This window comes from Botrytis porri (assembly GCF_014898465.1).
Source record: "Botrytis porri strain MUCL 3234 chromosome Unknown BPOR_006, whole genome shotgun sequence".
In the NCBI taxonomy this organism is placed as follows: domain Eukaryota; kingdom Fungi; phylum Ascomycota; class Leotiomycetes; order Helotiales; family Sclerotiniaceae; genus Botrytis; species Botrytis porri.
The window spans coordinates 1,154,531-1,169,187 of NW_024066080.1; the positions used below are offsets into that span (position 1 = coordinate 1,154,531).

General features: G+C 43.6%; 5 protein-coding genes across 5 annotated transcripts; 4 read left to right on the plus strand and 1 right to left on the minus strand.

Moving 5' to 3' along the window:
• Positions 1 to 155: 155 nt before the first annotated feature.
• On the plus strand, positions 156 to 1,277 carry EAF01_004870 (uncharacterized protein; the record flags this gene model as incomplete). The annotated part of the gene is made up of 2 exons (XM_038913124.1): positions 156 to 442; positions 491 to 1,277. The coding sequence occupies 2 exons, from the start codon at positions 156 to 158 to the stop codon at positions 1,275 to 1,277; spliced, it is 1,074 nt and encodes a 357-aa protein (XP_038771210.1).
• A 630-nt stretch (positions 1,278 to 1,907) lies between these two features.
• Positions 1,908 to 3,478, plus strand: EAF01_004871 (uncharacterized protein; the record flags this gene model as incomplete). Its single annotated transcript, XM_038913125.1, has 6 exons — positions 1,908 to 2,114; positions 2,162 to 2,442; positions 2,488 to 2,577; positions 2,626 to 2,678; positions 2,726 to 2,953; positions 3,012 to 3,478. 6 exons carry the CDS (start codon positions 1,908 to 1,910, stop codon positions 3,476 to 3,478), a joined length of 1,326 nt encoding a protein of 441 aa, XP_038771211.1.
• Positions 3,479 to 4,208: 730 nt separating this feature from the next.
• Positions 4,209 to 4,415, minus strand: EAF01_004872 (uncharacterized protein; the record flags this gene model as incomplete). Its single annotated transcript, XM_038913126.1, has 1 exon — positions 4,209 to 4,415. The coding sequence occupies one exon, from the start codon at positions 4,413 to 4,415 to the stop codon at positions 4,209 to 4,211; it is 207 nt and encodes a 68-aa protein (XP_038771212.1).
• A 5,001-nt stretch (positions 4,416 to 9,416) lies between these two features.
• Positions 9,417 to 12,678, plus strand: EAF01_004873 (uncharacterized protein). Its single transcript, XM_038913127.1, has 2 exons — positions 9,417 to 11,335; positions 11,458 to 12,678. Exons 1-2 carry the CDS (start codon positions 10,101 to 10,103, stop codon positions 12,044 to 12,046), a joined length of 1,824 nt encoding a protein of 607 aa, XP_038771213.1. The 5' UTR covers positions 9,417 to 10,100; the 3' UTR covers positions 12,047 to 12,678.
• Positions 12,679 to 12,902: 224 nt separating this feature from the next.
• On the plus strand, positions 12,903 to 13,769 carry EAF01_004874 (uncharacterized protein; the record flags this gene model as incomplete). The annotated part of the gene is made up of 2 exons (XM_038913128.1): positions 12,903 to 12,928; positions 12,995 to 13,769. The coding sequence occupies 2 exons, from the start codon at positions 12,903 to 12,905 to the stop codon at positions 13,767 to 13,769; spliced, it is 801 nt and encodes a 266-aa protein (XP_038771214.1).
• Positions 13,770 to 14,657: the final 888 nt, after the last annotated feature.

Sequence of the window (14,657 nt, forward strand, 5' to 3'; positions counted from 1 at the left end):
TGGCTCTGCTCCTTCGGAAAGTTTCAACAACTCATGACATTACGCCGTTAACGAATATCAGTCTGACAAAATATAGAAATTTTATGAACGATCGTATCGTATCGTTCTTCAAACTTCGCATTCCTGTTCAGTTGAAGTTCTCACTTCATGGCCTCATGCCTCGGCTCTCGCATTCTCTCCTGCGCAGAGCTTACAAGATTTCGCCTTTGCTACCATTTGTCCTTCGAGAAACACGCAGTCTTTCATCTGCGATTAATGAATTACGATGGCTAAGTGAATACGTTGATAAAACGAGGAGTCATCGTGTGCCCAATCAAAAATGGAGGATCCTACTAAAACTCTGCCAGAGACGTGCCATAGGGGAGCCACTGCAATATATCCTTGGAACCCAGCCTTTTGGGGAATTGGAGATTAAATGCAGCCCTGGAGTACTTATTCCTAGGTAATAATGGCAAAGCAACTTTTTCAAACACATATCTAACGATAAAAGGCCAGAAACAGAGGCATACACAACACATCTGGCAGAGCTTCTCATCAATGCAAAGCGTTCTTTCCACGAAGCATTGGGAAATCAGCAGAACCCACTGAAGATCGTTGATTTTTGTTCTGGGACTGGTTGCATTTCCCTTCTTTTATACTCGCTTCTGTATAAAGTATATCCTAGGCTCGAGATCGTCGGCCTAGACATCTCCAAAAAAGCGCTTGATTTATCAATTCAAAATGTTCGTTTCAATGCTCTGAACACATCTGCAGAGCAAAGTGTTCGTTTTGAATTTGCTGATGTTCTCGAAGACGAGAAAAGAATCATAGATGTGTTCCAAGGCGCCTGCGATGTAATTGTGTCTAACCCTCCATATATATCAGAAGATGGATTCAATAAAGAAACGACACGATCGGTGAAAAATTGGGAGCCAAAACTTGCACTGGTTCCTGATGTATCGAGGTGGGAAACCGTACACTTAAACGCTGATTTTAGGAAAGTTTCTCTCTTCGAAGTGGAGGATATTTTTTATCATCGATTGTTGCGATTTCATTCCCTTTTGAAGTCAAAAATTCTTGTAATGGAAATAGGCGACGAGGCACAGGCAAAGAGAGTGGCTCAAATGGCAATTAGCTCTTCAAATAGAATTGAAATATGGAGGGATTGGCCAGATCAACACGATTCTGGAAACGAAACTGCAGAATGCATGTTTATTGACAATTACAAAATAGTAGTCAAAGGCACTGGGATGATTAGAGCTGTCGTCTTACTCTCCAATCAACATTTTGAATTATAAATTTCTGAGAATCCCATTAATATCATGATTGTCATGAGGAGAAAGGCAGTATTTCATGAGCCACATTACAGCGTCAGTGGTTTAAAACGAAGACATTCCAGAAATAATCTAGAAGTTCTCTGGAATATTCTTCTATTGAGCACCCCTTTTGCATTAGCCGAATTCCCCAATTCATCCTTTTCTAAGCTTCCAGAAGACTAGCAAGAGCATTTTAAGACAGTAGCTCCACACCTCTTTCAACCGCGCATTATTTTTACGTCAATTCTCAGCCCGGGTAATGAAGAATTATGAGACAGGCTTCAAGTGGTTGCCATTATTTTGAAAAAGAAAATATGTTCGCATGGAAGATCTAATGTTTTCCTGTTATTCCAGACTTGGCAAGCTCGTATGACATCTCACCTTGAAACTGCCATGAACATTCTTCCAATAACCCCTTGAATCCTATTCACTTTATAAGGACAAAGCTGTTTTACACAATTGTTGATGATGGACTTAATTTCTCATATACTAGTCCATTTAGTGTCCGAAAAGCTATTCGTTGGTAGTTCACTTCTCGCGGTGCTTTTATTACAGTCAATTCTCTTCTCTCTTCGATTCTTTAAGTCAACCTTCAAACCATTACAAGTTCAAATGTATACTCAATTTCTTCTCGCACTTATACAACTTTTGGGATCTGCCACATCTCGGAAAAATATTGTAGGACAAGGCTACAGGCCAGCTGCTTTTCAAGGCCCTTCGACTCCCAGAGATGTCAATACGTTTTTCACATTGACTGCTGGTATCAATCGTCGAAAGGGTGACCTTTCAGGCATAGCTTCAGCTAATCCACTTCAGAAGGTGAGAAGATTCCATGCCCGAAGAAAATTCATATCTGACGCCAATAGGGACACGATTGGTATACCAATCTAAAGGTAGAAGGACAAACATATCCTGTCGTTATCGACACAGGCAGCAGCGACACATGGATCGTGAAACCCAACTTTACATGTTTAGATTATGGTACTGGAGCACCAACTTTACAAAGTGCATGCTTGTTTGGTCCAGGCTATGCCCCCAACTCAGGCTTTAAGCCTATCCCAAACCAACATTTCAATACTACATATGCAAGTGGGGAGAATCTAAAAGGAACTTTTGGTCTTGTGGATGTAACTTTGGGTGGTATTCCGTGAGTTTTCTGATCGTCTTCACAATTCGAATGCTTATTCGCCAGTGTCAATGCTCAGATTGCAACCGTCAACACAGCTGTATGGCTTGGCGATGGCACTACAAGTGGCTTATTGGGTCTTGCATATCCATCTATGTTAGTCCCTTCTCTCCTGATATCTGAGTTTTCCTGATGTTGATCCAGCACCGCGGCGTTCAATGACACAACTTTTGATAATGACAAAGCGGAAACTCAACGTAAGTGAGACTACTGTTCTTATTTCCGCGGTACTAATGATATGCAGTTCGATATGACCCTATTTTTACCACTATGTACAAAAAGCAACTCATACACCCAATCTTCAGTCTCGCTTTGAGCAGGCCCTCAAATCGTATCGGCCACGGCAACGGATATCTAGCCTTAGGTGGCTTACCCCCCATTACCACCTATGGAGCTTGGGCTACGGCTCCAATTCAAATTGTCGCCATCGGAGAAGGATACATACAAGGTGCTCTTCCATGGCCACAGCATCGTCCGTTTGCCCCCATCGACTTTAGTCATCTATCGACATTATACTAACCTCCTCTCAGAAGTCTACACCCTCACACCAGACAATTTCATCTATCATGGTAGTCAGCGCCAAAAATGGAACCCCAAACACTGGTCCCCCCTATCCATGCCTAACAGCAGTTCCCAGGTCCAACTTTTCATCGACTCAGGCACCACTCTTACCTTCCTCCCCAACTCCATTTCCTCTGCTCTCGCGGCACTGTACAAGCCACCTGCAGTGTACAATCTAGATCTCTTCGCTTACTCCGTGCCATGTAATGCTAAAGTGCCGTATTTTGCTGTCGTTATTGGTGGCGTGTCGTTTCCTGTCGATCCAAGGGATATGGTACAGGATGATAACACGGGTACGGGAAATTGTGTGGCGGGCGTGAGTGATGGAGATCCGTTTGATTTTTACACGCTTGGGGATGTGTTCTTGAAGAATGTGGTGGTGGTTTTTGATGTGGGGGCTTCCCTGTTGAAGTTTAGGAGTAGGGGGCTCTATTGATTTATGTTGATTGGTGACATGCTACGATAGTGGTGTCTTTTCTGGCTCGATGGTGTATCTCTGCGTAAAAAGCTGCCTTTTCCCCGTTCTTTTGATCGAATTGTTGGGTTTTGCAGTCTATATATTGTCTGTCCAAACTTTGAGAGCAGGGTTTGCATCTCTAACAGAGCTCTAATACTCTAAATTGCGTGCCAAAGTCGTTTTTATCATGGCCCTAATGTCTAGTGTTTGGTATTATTAGTCAAGATTTGCTCATGCTATTATCTGTTGTACGAAAACCATTCATGGGCCCAGAATATTCTTGAGTTTATTTTGGATTGTTGATTTTCTCTCACCCGTCCGATATCCTTGTCATCTCTGTCTGCTGCTCAAACGCGTGGGTTTTGTTGAACGTCTAGACAAAACTCAACGAATTTCGCATTAACTTGCGCTTCTATTGCATTTCCTGTTTGATCAAAATTGTAACGCTGTTGTATTGGCGCAAAAGCTCCTAAGTGCTCATCCTCATAATACCTTATGATTCAAGTTCGAAATGTTGTTGACAATTTGGTTTTGCACAGTACGTTAACATATCATTGCCGCACTGGTTCCTGGGAAGCTTTTTCTTGTGGATTTGCAAGAGTTTCAATGACACTTGTCTTCTGAAGTTGCATTTTTCATCAATTTAGTCTGCCACGGCAGTACTACTTCAATAGACAAGAAGAAGTCTTTGGTTGTACGTCTTCAAAATCTAGTAGCTTCTCATCTGAGCTTTCAATCCGCCAAGTGTGTCTTCAGCAGTGCCGCAACCATCACCTTTCTGGCTCAAGAGCTTCCAGTTGTACTTCTGCAAAAATGCCGGACGTTTTCGTTTGAAGTTTTGTGACATTTGAATGCTAGGCATCTGATGGTATATAGTCAGTGATGGTCTCTGGCGGACTATACCATATTTTGTCATGCAGATTATCAGCTTCCCAGCGAGAGTGCTCGCTGGTACCGAGTGGAGTAGAATGTTTGTGGTTCTTTAATGTCTTTTAAACATGTATGTATGTATCTAGCTCTTTAGCTCGGCTTCATCGTAGGTTTTCGTAATGATATGATGACTTCTTCGTGTATCTTTTCCTTTCTCCTTGAAAGTTGACCCATTTGAAAGGAGACTTTAAATCAACCAGTCAGCGTATGTTTGATAAAAGTTTATTCGGTTATCATCTGCCTAAAAGGTATGGAGAGAAGTGAGAGTGAGAATATGACTGTCTCTATTACTTCTTGCGTTGAATGTGCTGATTCATCCTTCCAAGCGACCTGAGCCATATTGAAACCGCCACTGCATTCTTCCTCCGAGAGCATCAATGGTACTCACTCCTTGATGTTAGGATCATATTCCTCAAGGAGCCACATGGCAACATGCCTCAGAGCGGGACGAACCGTTCGCATATTGTTGTGGGGGGCATCGTGAGGAAATGTATGACCGGCAAGAAGTTCTCTGCCATGTCATTTTCAACGACTACAACCGCATCAAACAGCTCTCGTTCCTAATGCAATAACGTCCAAGTTAAGCTTGATCCACAAAACCCCCAAGTCTTGAAGGAGACATCTTGCTGCTGATCTTCGCTCGCCTTTGGACACATATCCTGTCAACAAAAAGACCCTCTTTTTTCTCAGCCATTGAGACCCCGGCAATCCATCGATTAAGACGGCATAGAAACCTGTTTAAAAAGTCGCTGTTACCAAGGTGGAAAAGACAGTCTTCCAGGTTTCCCGCTTCTGGCGAGAGCATGAAATCGATTTGGCCCCATGCTATGATCGGCAAGATTGGGGTCAAGTAAGATTTGTCACTTGCCGTGAAGACCTACATTCACCGGGAGAGAGAATTTTGCTGATCATAATTCAGTCTACTATGACGGTGTTCCGATTTGCCATGCACAACATCAGACCATAATTTGGTCAAGCAGGATTTGGATGTTGGCCAACTTTTACTTCATAGGTTGTTATTGTCGCGAGTATGGTTCCTCTCCCCCTCCAGCTCCGCCCAATTTAATCTTCAAAGCGCACCCATTAATAATGATCTTCTCCACTTTATTACTACTTGCTATATCAAGATTGTTGGTTGCACTGAGAGCCTCTGAAATATGCCATTCAAACGTCGTCATCCGGCTGCATTCATCCATCGACATGTATCATACAATACATGTACAGAATTCCAAATATAAACTATATTTATGTTACTTCACCTAGGTGAAGCACTATGCGTCAGTATTCAGCTAAAAAGTGGCTCAAAAGAGTCGTGGTATATACATGGCCACGATTGAGGCTGTGTTGTAGTCATGTATTTAGAGAATCAAAAATCAATAGTCCAGTCTGATTGTAGCTCGGCGAAGCGAACATGGTATTGTTATCTGCATTACAGCCGTACAGCTGGCAGGAAACCGTTGGGGGCGAAATGCGGGGGAAGGGAGATATGGGGATGGGCCGGAAAAATATGATGAGCTGGCTGATAAGTTTTTGGTTGTTACACGGAAACTAGAACTTCGTATGTAGTTGACAGATGTATACATTAAGATATGCGGAGAGCTGTGTTGGGATGAAGATTGGTTGATTAAAAGTACCTGGCATCTGTATCTAAGCTCCAGCTGCGCTTTGCAAAGAAACCTTGAAACGGCCTGAACTTGGTCGGGAGCAAAGATAACTGGATCCGTTGAAGATGTCAAGAAAAATTTAGGCTGCAACATTCTCTGCTTTTTCGCTGTTGATGGTTGCAACTTTGCAAAAATCAAACGTTCACTGCATGCAGATCGATATCAAGATGAAGACCTTGAAGCACGCGTGAAGGATTCTTCCTTTACGACTTCGAAAAGGGGTCTGCGTTCAAAGGCGCGCGTGAATATAGCTGGGCGATGGGAGTCTGCATCTAATCGATACGAAGATGGCTTTCTTGGAAGAATTGGATAAGACATGCTGTTTTGACTGCCGCCTGGAAATTGAGGTTGGGATCTGGAAATTTAGAAGGAAATAAGGTGTTGGTGGAAGGTATATTGAATTGAAACATGCCGAATAGGAAACGGATATTCTGCTTCCGCCGCTGCTATCATTCATTTTTGTTGGTTCTTATCATTATATTTTATTTTATTTGCGCAATTATAAACTTTCCAATTGTTTGGATAATTCGGTTGAGCCCGTACCGAACGGATATGTCGGGCGCCGGCTGGCTGCCCCTTCATCTAGTCGTTAAAAAGCAATATGGGTTAAATACCATGTGTGTGGGTGGGTATCTCTTATGAAGAAAATGTGATAGACATGCTTGCTAGATGCAGTCATCCGCATTTCTGGACTGTGGTGGATAAATCACAAGACTCTTTTATTTCAGCGTTTAATATCAATGGAGTCCAGAATGAAAATCAGCAAACAAATTAGTGGTCGGCATATGGCGGTTCATAGAAGTCGTCCAAAAGAAGAATGGTGTGCAGAATATCTTCAATTGTGTGGCTTGAATAACATTCATAGTACCTAGGTATCGATGTACAGTGCCCTTTTCGCAAAAGAACCTTGGGAACTTGTACTTTGCCGCTCATCAAAACCCTTGAATGGATCAAGTTTTAGTTTGCTTTATCTCGAAAATGCCTCCCGACTCAAAAGTTCGCGCTTGGGTGTAGGTCGATTCCAGACCAGGCCTGCCACGGTACTGTAATTCGATCTGTTGTACCTCCACGCGCTCCTCGTAACTGACATATTGGCTACCTCGTTGTCACACCTTTGACTCGAATCCTCGTTCTTCTTGCATGCAAAACCGTCGAGAATTGCATTAAACCTGCAGGTAAAACCATATCACATCCAGAAACATAATATCGGTCCTTCTGTCCCGGAGTTTCTCGACCAAGCATTTTCGGCATTTAGGATTTCTTGGATTGATTTCGTTATGAATTACTTAGCTGAGACATTTCGATATATCTCTTCGGATCAATTGGATGCCATCCTTGGACGAGAACCTAGAAGTTCCTGTTACTCTTGTTTAAGGTCTGGGGTAGTAATCCCTCCGTGCCACCCTTGATGAGATGATTGAAGGGATGACGGAGCGCCCGATAAAGGAATCAACCAGGGCATAAACGATAGAATTTGTATTATTTTTGAATTGTTATGAGTAGCCAAAGGAAAAAAATCAGTATTTAGCCTAATTACACGCGTGATGATCTTCTGTACTTGGTGAATCCATTTGTAGGAGACAGACACACGTTTTCTCCAGGTTCCAGAATGCTTCTACAGCATCACAATGAAGCATTGCATTTGCATTTGAAGGAGTTGGAGTAGTGCAATGTTGGATTGGCAGTATGTATAGTTTTTTGTGGATTACAACGTCGAATTCACGGGACGGGGAGCTTTCTGCTTTGTTGCATCGTGGGATAAGGCTGGTCGGCAAGGCTACTCGAGCGTAGTGGAAGTAGTGTTTCTCTTCTACAACAGCGTTCCATTCACTAGGCTTTAGGGCAGAGTAAATTTCCGAAGGCGATAAATGTCGTCGGAGGCTTAATTCAGGGCATCAATGATAGCTGAAGGTTGTCTTAGTTGTTGAACGGTTCTTGATTTGAGCGTCTATCAAGACTCTTGACAGGCCTTACGACAAGCATCATCGAAGACCTATAATTTTAATGTGTTTCATTTTAGACTTTTCTTTAACGTTTGAGGCTCTCTACAGATGGTTGCAATACATACATTTTCTTATAGCGTTTATTTGACGGAACTAGTGCAGACAATTATGCGAGCTTGAAGAGACCCGAAGGCCGTCCTAGTCTCCTTAGCCCTTCGTCGATATCTTGAAAGGATTGATGAAGATTGACGAGCCACCACCTACAAACAGGAGCACATGCTATCATGGTTACACTCCCGGTAATAGTATCTAGATGCCTAGGTATCTATCACTTTCGGAGACACCTACTCGACAGCTAAGTTGTGTACCGATAGTTACGATCTCGAACCCGCTTTGAACTCAATCGAAAGATGAAAATGCATTGAACAGTACTTGAACATGCCACCATACATTTACGATCCTGGGTGAGCCCCTACACCCTTGTCGTGGGTGGATAAAAAGTGTATATCTCGTGAAGCTTATCTAACTTGAGCTTAGAACAATGTTAGCCCCTTCATCTTCCGTAGCCCCACAAGTTCTTTCTCACATTTGTCTCGGGAGAACCAAACCCAATTCAAACCCATGGACATCACTAGGCATGTATGTATGTTCAGATAATAGGTTGATATTCGGGATAATGCAGGACGATCAGAGGTAAGATATTTGACAAGAATCCAAATCATGTCTTCGATATCAGCTCACAATAGGTGAAAAATAGATCGTGGATTATTCAGATGATATCGTATGCTCAAGCTAAAAAGATTGTTTTTCCGGACATGTAGTAATACATTATCATCCTCTAATCTTGATGCACCTCGCACTGTCAGATTTTATCGCCGGGTTCGTATTCACATCCGCCGCCGCAACAAGCGAAATCTCACGCGAAGCACAAAAAAAACCTTTGCAGAGAGATGTGAAGCCAAACCTTGGTAATATTTAGGACACCCCAGGATTATTTTCAAATCCACTTACCGAACTATAACTCATTTAGGCCATATCCTCATCTCCGCCCATGGCTGACAGTCCTAGCTATCATTCGTCAGAAGATCATCAAGGATACTGTCTAGGGCCCTGGAAATAATTTGTATTGGTTGGTGTTGAATAAGACTTGACAAGACCTAGTGCTGCCTTAGCTCGTTAGACATAGAAGAAGTGATTACAAACGCGAGAAAAGAAAAGCATCAACAAACCAAAACATAAGACGAAATGACATCGGACAATGTAGGTACTTGGGGCGCATGGGGGCTTGGGGGCTTGGGATATCTTTTTGATCGTAGGTGCTTGTGGAATGGTTGCCGGCCGGATTTATTGACAGGTCAGGGGCACCTGTTGGTCAAGGCTATTTCACCTTATGGGAGCTATATACTCATTTGGATGCCTGTCAGCGGATTCCATCCTCTTTTAAGAGATGACCGTGAGGCGGTACACGGTCCCCGCCTTGAACTATACATCGTTTACAGATTTATCCTTGTCCGTCAACGTCTTTTTTCGATATTCCCTCTGAAGATCTCCAATTCGCCATGATTTCCGATTTTAGGCACTGAGAGATGGAAACATACAACTCTCCCCAATAGGATCAATCTAGTCCATACTCTTATACACTATCACTAATGCAGATCACGCGCCAGCCACTTCTACTCGTTCGAGTTAATATAGGCCATGGGGGTACTCATATACATTGCCCTTTCGAAGAGGGGAACGGAACACAAATGAGGCCAAAGCAGTTATCCACCTGCCTACTTAACAAATAACTCGGAAGGACGTTAGACCCATCATGAGGCTTGCTTGCATCCCGCACCTTAGTCTCGTCCTTTGGCCCCTTTGGTAGACCATGTTTAGATTCACGAATAAGAGCTTAGCTCCCGAGCCCAGGATAAGCTTGTACTCCGGCCTTCATCCTCCCTTTCATCCCATAATACATCATGCTAAACACTCCATGAAGAAGCCTTTATGGATAAATGTTCAACTCTTAATCTTCAATCATTAATCGACCAATAATCAAAACTTCTTTCTTCAGATGCTTCAATGTCCATAACACAAACAACAACGATGGCAGCAATAAAGCCAGAAGAGTCAGATCATTCAATTTGGCAAAGTTACGCTCTCCAACCACCTCATACTTCTCAGCAAACGGCCTTCGAGTCAAATTTTCCTTCCGGTCCTCTAGCATTGCCGTATCATGCAAGACAGAAGGGAGGATACCGATCAATGGATATTCCTTCAATCAACACAAGACCTCCTCACAGGGAAGGAAATGGGATCTTGACAGCTTCACCACCACCACTAAATTCACATCATAGCTACCCTTCTCTCAAACGATCATTTCATCCTACAGATGATTCGCCCTATGGCGAAGTAGTGCAGGATTTCCGGGAAGACTTGTCAGAACATCCAAAACCTAATATTAGTCAAGATCACAGACTACTTTCCTTTAGCAAACGACAGCCGAAGCATACCGTCGTAGACCAACATGGAAGAATACAACAGCTAGACCTTTCAGCGCAAATTCACGGAATGTTCTTTTTATCGGAAATGACAACCCCCACGGGCGAGGGGGTGATTGTCCAGCCAGAGCTGACCTGTTACCGGAGGAACCTATTTCAAATCTCCGGATCCGTTACTACGCCCCGGGGCGCCTTATCAGTGATCACGGAACGCGGAGAACGTATTCCAATTTTGTCCCTAGAAGTAACGATCAGTGCCACGGAATCAGTTGATGGCCATTCTGTCAAACTGATTGTCATCCCATGGAAAACACCTCCACCGAACTCCCCTGAAGTAACACCTGGCCAGGAGCAAGAGCCATCGCCTATTCCGTTACTTCCATTCGATGACGGAGCTCCAGATACAAACAATGAGTTCGCTGTTTACCCTATAGCCTACAGAAGACTTCAATTTAGAATCGCGACCGCGAACAATGGCCGGAGACGAGAGCTCCAACAGCATTTCACCTTGCATTTAAATGTTGTAGGAACCTTGGGAAACAACACCAAGATCAACGTTTGCGAGACCGCGACAGCGCCAATTGTGGTCAGAGGTCGAAGTCCAAGGAACTTCCAAGCGAGGAAGGAAATTGCGCTTGTCGGATCATCAGCCTCTCGAGGCCAAGCACCAGAATTGCAGATCACAAGTAGCAGCACGTCTGGCAGTGCTACCATGAAACCAAAATTGGCAAAACCTCAGACCCTTGAACTCCCTCGTTCGCCATTCAATTTCGATGCAAGCAATCTTCCTGTATCTCCACATTTGATGAGACAACAGTAAGTTCTTTCACTCAGTGTCATGTTATTCATCCGAATTTCGACTTGAAGTCGAACAAAGTCGAACTTATTTTCAACTTTGTAACATCTACCTTGACTGTAAGCTGACATGACCATATTAGAACTTTACCATCATGGTTCGCTCCGCCACACTCATCCGAGCACACCCCAGGACCATCAACCCCGAACTACCAAGGACCCCCGCCGTCGTTATCGATGGAGAATTATCTTCAAGGAAACCATTCCAGTTCAGAAAATCCACAAACCCACTCTCCAGCCTCTACAATGCCAGCACCTGCACCTCCAGTACGATCATACACGTACCAAAGTACAACTTCACCAAGTGGAGCTCCCATACGATTCATCGACAGCAATCCACGGCCCGCAAAATCACCTCGTCATCAAGCACCCCCCGAGCTGAACTCTTCTTTCTCTTCCGATTTCACAGCTCGGTTCAATGCTCCTACTCCATATAGTTCTGCCAGTGACCCTGCACAACCAAGAGAATACTTCCCTACATCGATGTCTATGCAACCATGGACCACTGCTCAAGATACCGCGTCTACGTATGGAACTACATTACCCGCAGTCACTAGCTCCCACTATGAATATTCTGGAGATCAGCATTACGTGAAAGAAGAAGGTCACTCTCAACCACCACCGCCGCATCAACAGCCCAGTCAACAGCATTATACTTGGAGCGCCGCATAGGTTAATTAAATTCTTGCAATGAACGCATTGCAATAATTCAGCATTTCAATGAGAACTCCTTCCAATACATATACGCATCAGATATCGGGCCTCCCATGCGAGAATCTAGAAATTCATGCATCACTCTCAAATCTTTCTCTAAAGATCTTCCACCTTTCTACACATCACGGAAATCATTTCCTTGCACTGTGTCAATCTCATTGTTTGTTTAATTCTGCACTCCAGTCAGTACCCCCAGGGAATTAGTCCCCAGTTTCTTGTTTATATGTGCTCTCTTTTGAGATGGAAGGAAACGAAGCAATGGAATAGGATGAAAATCGGATACATTATGGTATTTCTCAGCGAACTGAGAATTCAGCATAGGCATCATACATAGCAAGCGATGGCGTAGGAAAATGGTGGTGAATTTCAGGTTTCTCTTGTTTCCTTTTCTTTTGGCATCTCTTTCATACTTCTTACACTGCGGATACATGGGATGGATGGATGATTTGGATGAAATCAATATGGATGGAACGATGGATGTACTTTTATAAACTCATATTATGATCAGACTTGATACCCTCATTAATTTCTTAATACTCAGTCAAATGTAAATCAATAAGGATGTTGGGCTGAAATTTGAACCATTTAAATGCAGAATTTATTCTGTGATTTCGATCATCTGTGAGATATATTAATATTTTACATAAAACCAAAAAATACCAAGTGAAGTCTAAACAGAAAATCGCGGGCCAACCCGTTGCACAATTGGTCATTCTTGGCCCCCGCACAGACATAATTCTATCCCACCAAAAAATATGTCGAGAGCTTCGATGCAGAAAACATTGGTCAAGCTTCGCAACAACATACAATAAACATGTTTGACCTTCCGGACGCGAAACGGTGAGTGCTTTACTGCTCCATGAGGAAGAATACCAGTTTGAATTTCTGCTAATATTTAATTGATAGTGTGCGCCGTTCAGATCTATATACTCGATCCTCATCATCATCTCCCGAACCACCTTCACCAATCGACCCTGATGTCTCTGCTCGATTTCACGACCAGCTTGCTTCACTGTATGGACCTATTTCATTACAACCATGCGCGAATGAGCACTCGTTAGATCCTGAACCCGTAAACGACGCTCTACATTCAACACCACTAGAAGACGATCAGGACCAGGCAGAGGAATTTGACTTTCGGCTTTTCTCAAATGTCAAAGAAGGCAAAGTAGTCCTCAAGGAGGAGGCTATTGATAAAGGGATTTTTGTTGTTCAGGAAAGGGACATGAGTTACTACTTCACGGGTCCAATTGAGGGGCAACGTAAAGAGGAATACGCCATTGCGGCAATTAGTGGAGAAGATGTTTTGGAAGGCAGAGAAAAAAGATATTGGGGCTTGGAAGTTCCGTGGCGAGTCCGGGTTGTGAAGATTGGTGTTAGTGGGCAGAAAAAGCTGGGAAGCAATGGCCTCCTCGGGGTCAGAAATAATTCTAAAGAGGAGAAGAAGAGGAAACCAGGCAAGAAGATGAGGATTCTCATGAGAGAGAGGAGAAGGACAATTGAGGCACAAGAACAGGCTATGACGAGGGAGAAGGAAAGCAAAGAGGAGGCAGACAAAGAGAGGAGAGCTAGAAAGAACAGAGAGAAGAAAGTCAAGAGGAAGGCAAAGGAGAAGGCGTTGAAAGCTGCTGCCGGGAGGATTGACCAGGCCGAGCCCGGAGTTGACGGAGCAGTTGAATGAAGAAGCAAGGACCAATTCTTTGTCGGTCACAGCCGGATCGACATTTACGATGGGAGAAGAACAGAAGCCTTCAATCTGCGATTCGGAACCCCACTCGAAATTCCGATAAACCTTCGCATGCGCATCTACGAAGGACGACAACCCCTCCAAAGAACCCCTTGCGTAAATGCAACCATAATTTAATACCTCCCCCACTATACAAAGTCTTTGTCGCATCCACAACACAGACGGGAAACACACACACTATCCAACCCAACTAAACAACATTTCCTCGTGGTTTCTAGGATTTAGCATTAAAGTTATGCATTTGACATATCACAACGGTAATACTTGTACAACACGTTCCTCCCGTCCCGTGCTCAGGAGGAGGCTTGAAAGCCTCAATCACAGCCTCGATCCTTTAGTCACATCCACGAGAACGCAAAATACCTTCATATTCCACGAAAACACATACTCTGTTCCTTTCATTTTCAAGGATTCCGAAGGATCAAATAACGTGAAATGAAGGATTCCTTCTCTCGCACCATTGTCTTTCAAATCAAAGACAGTCAAGCATATCAAGTCCTTCAATTGTACCTATTTGCCGGTCCCTGCAGCTACGCCGTACTTTTGCGACTTTGTGCATTTCTGGGAATACCTTGGCCGTCGGCTTGCTAGTATGACAAATAGATTGTTCTATGAGATGGCATGTTGTATGCCACGATTGGTTTTTCGGATTTAACACCTTCCATTAACAAGCAAGTATACATCTATCTACCCGGCATGCAGTTTAGCCTTGGCCTCAAATAAGACCCTGCGGGCATTAGCACAGAAAGTGTAGAAACATGGCTCTCTAGCTTATCCGCTCCACCCCCGCTGTTACGTTACCCCGCCGTGCCACATCGGTAC

Coding starts and splice junctions, on each gene's coding strand:
- EAF01_004873 (XM_038913127.1), top strand. CDS start 10,101: ATGTCCATAACACAAACAACAACGATGGCAGCAATAAAGCCAGAAGAG. Junction 11,336..11,457: donor CCACATTTGATGAGACAACA/GTAAGTTCTTTC, acceptor TGACCATATTAG/AACTTTACCATCATGGTTCG.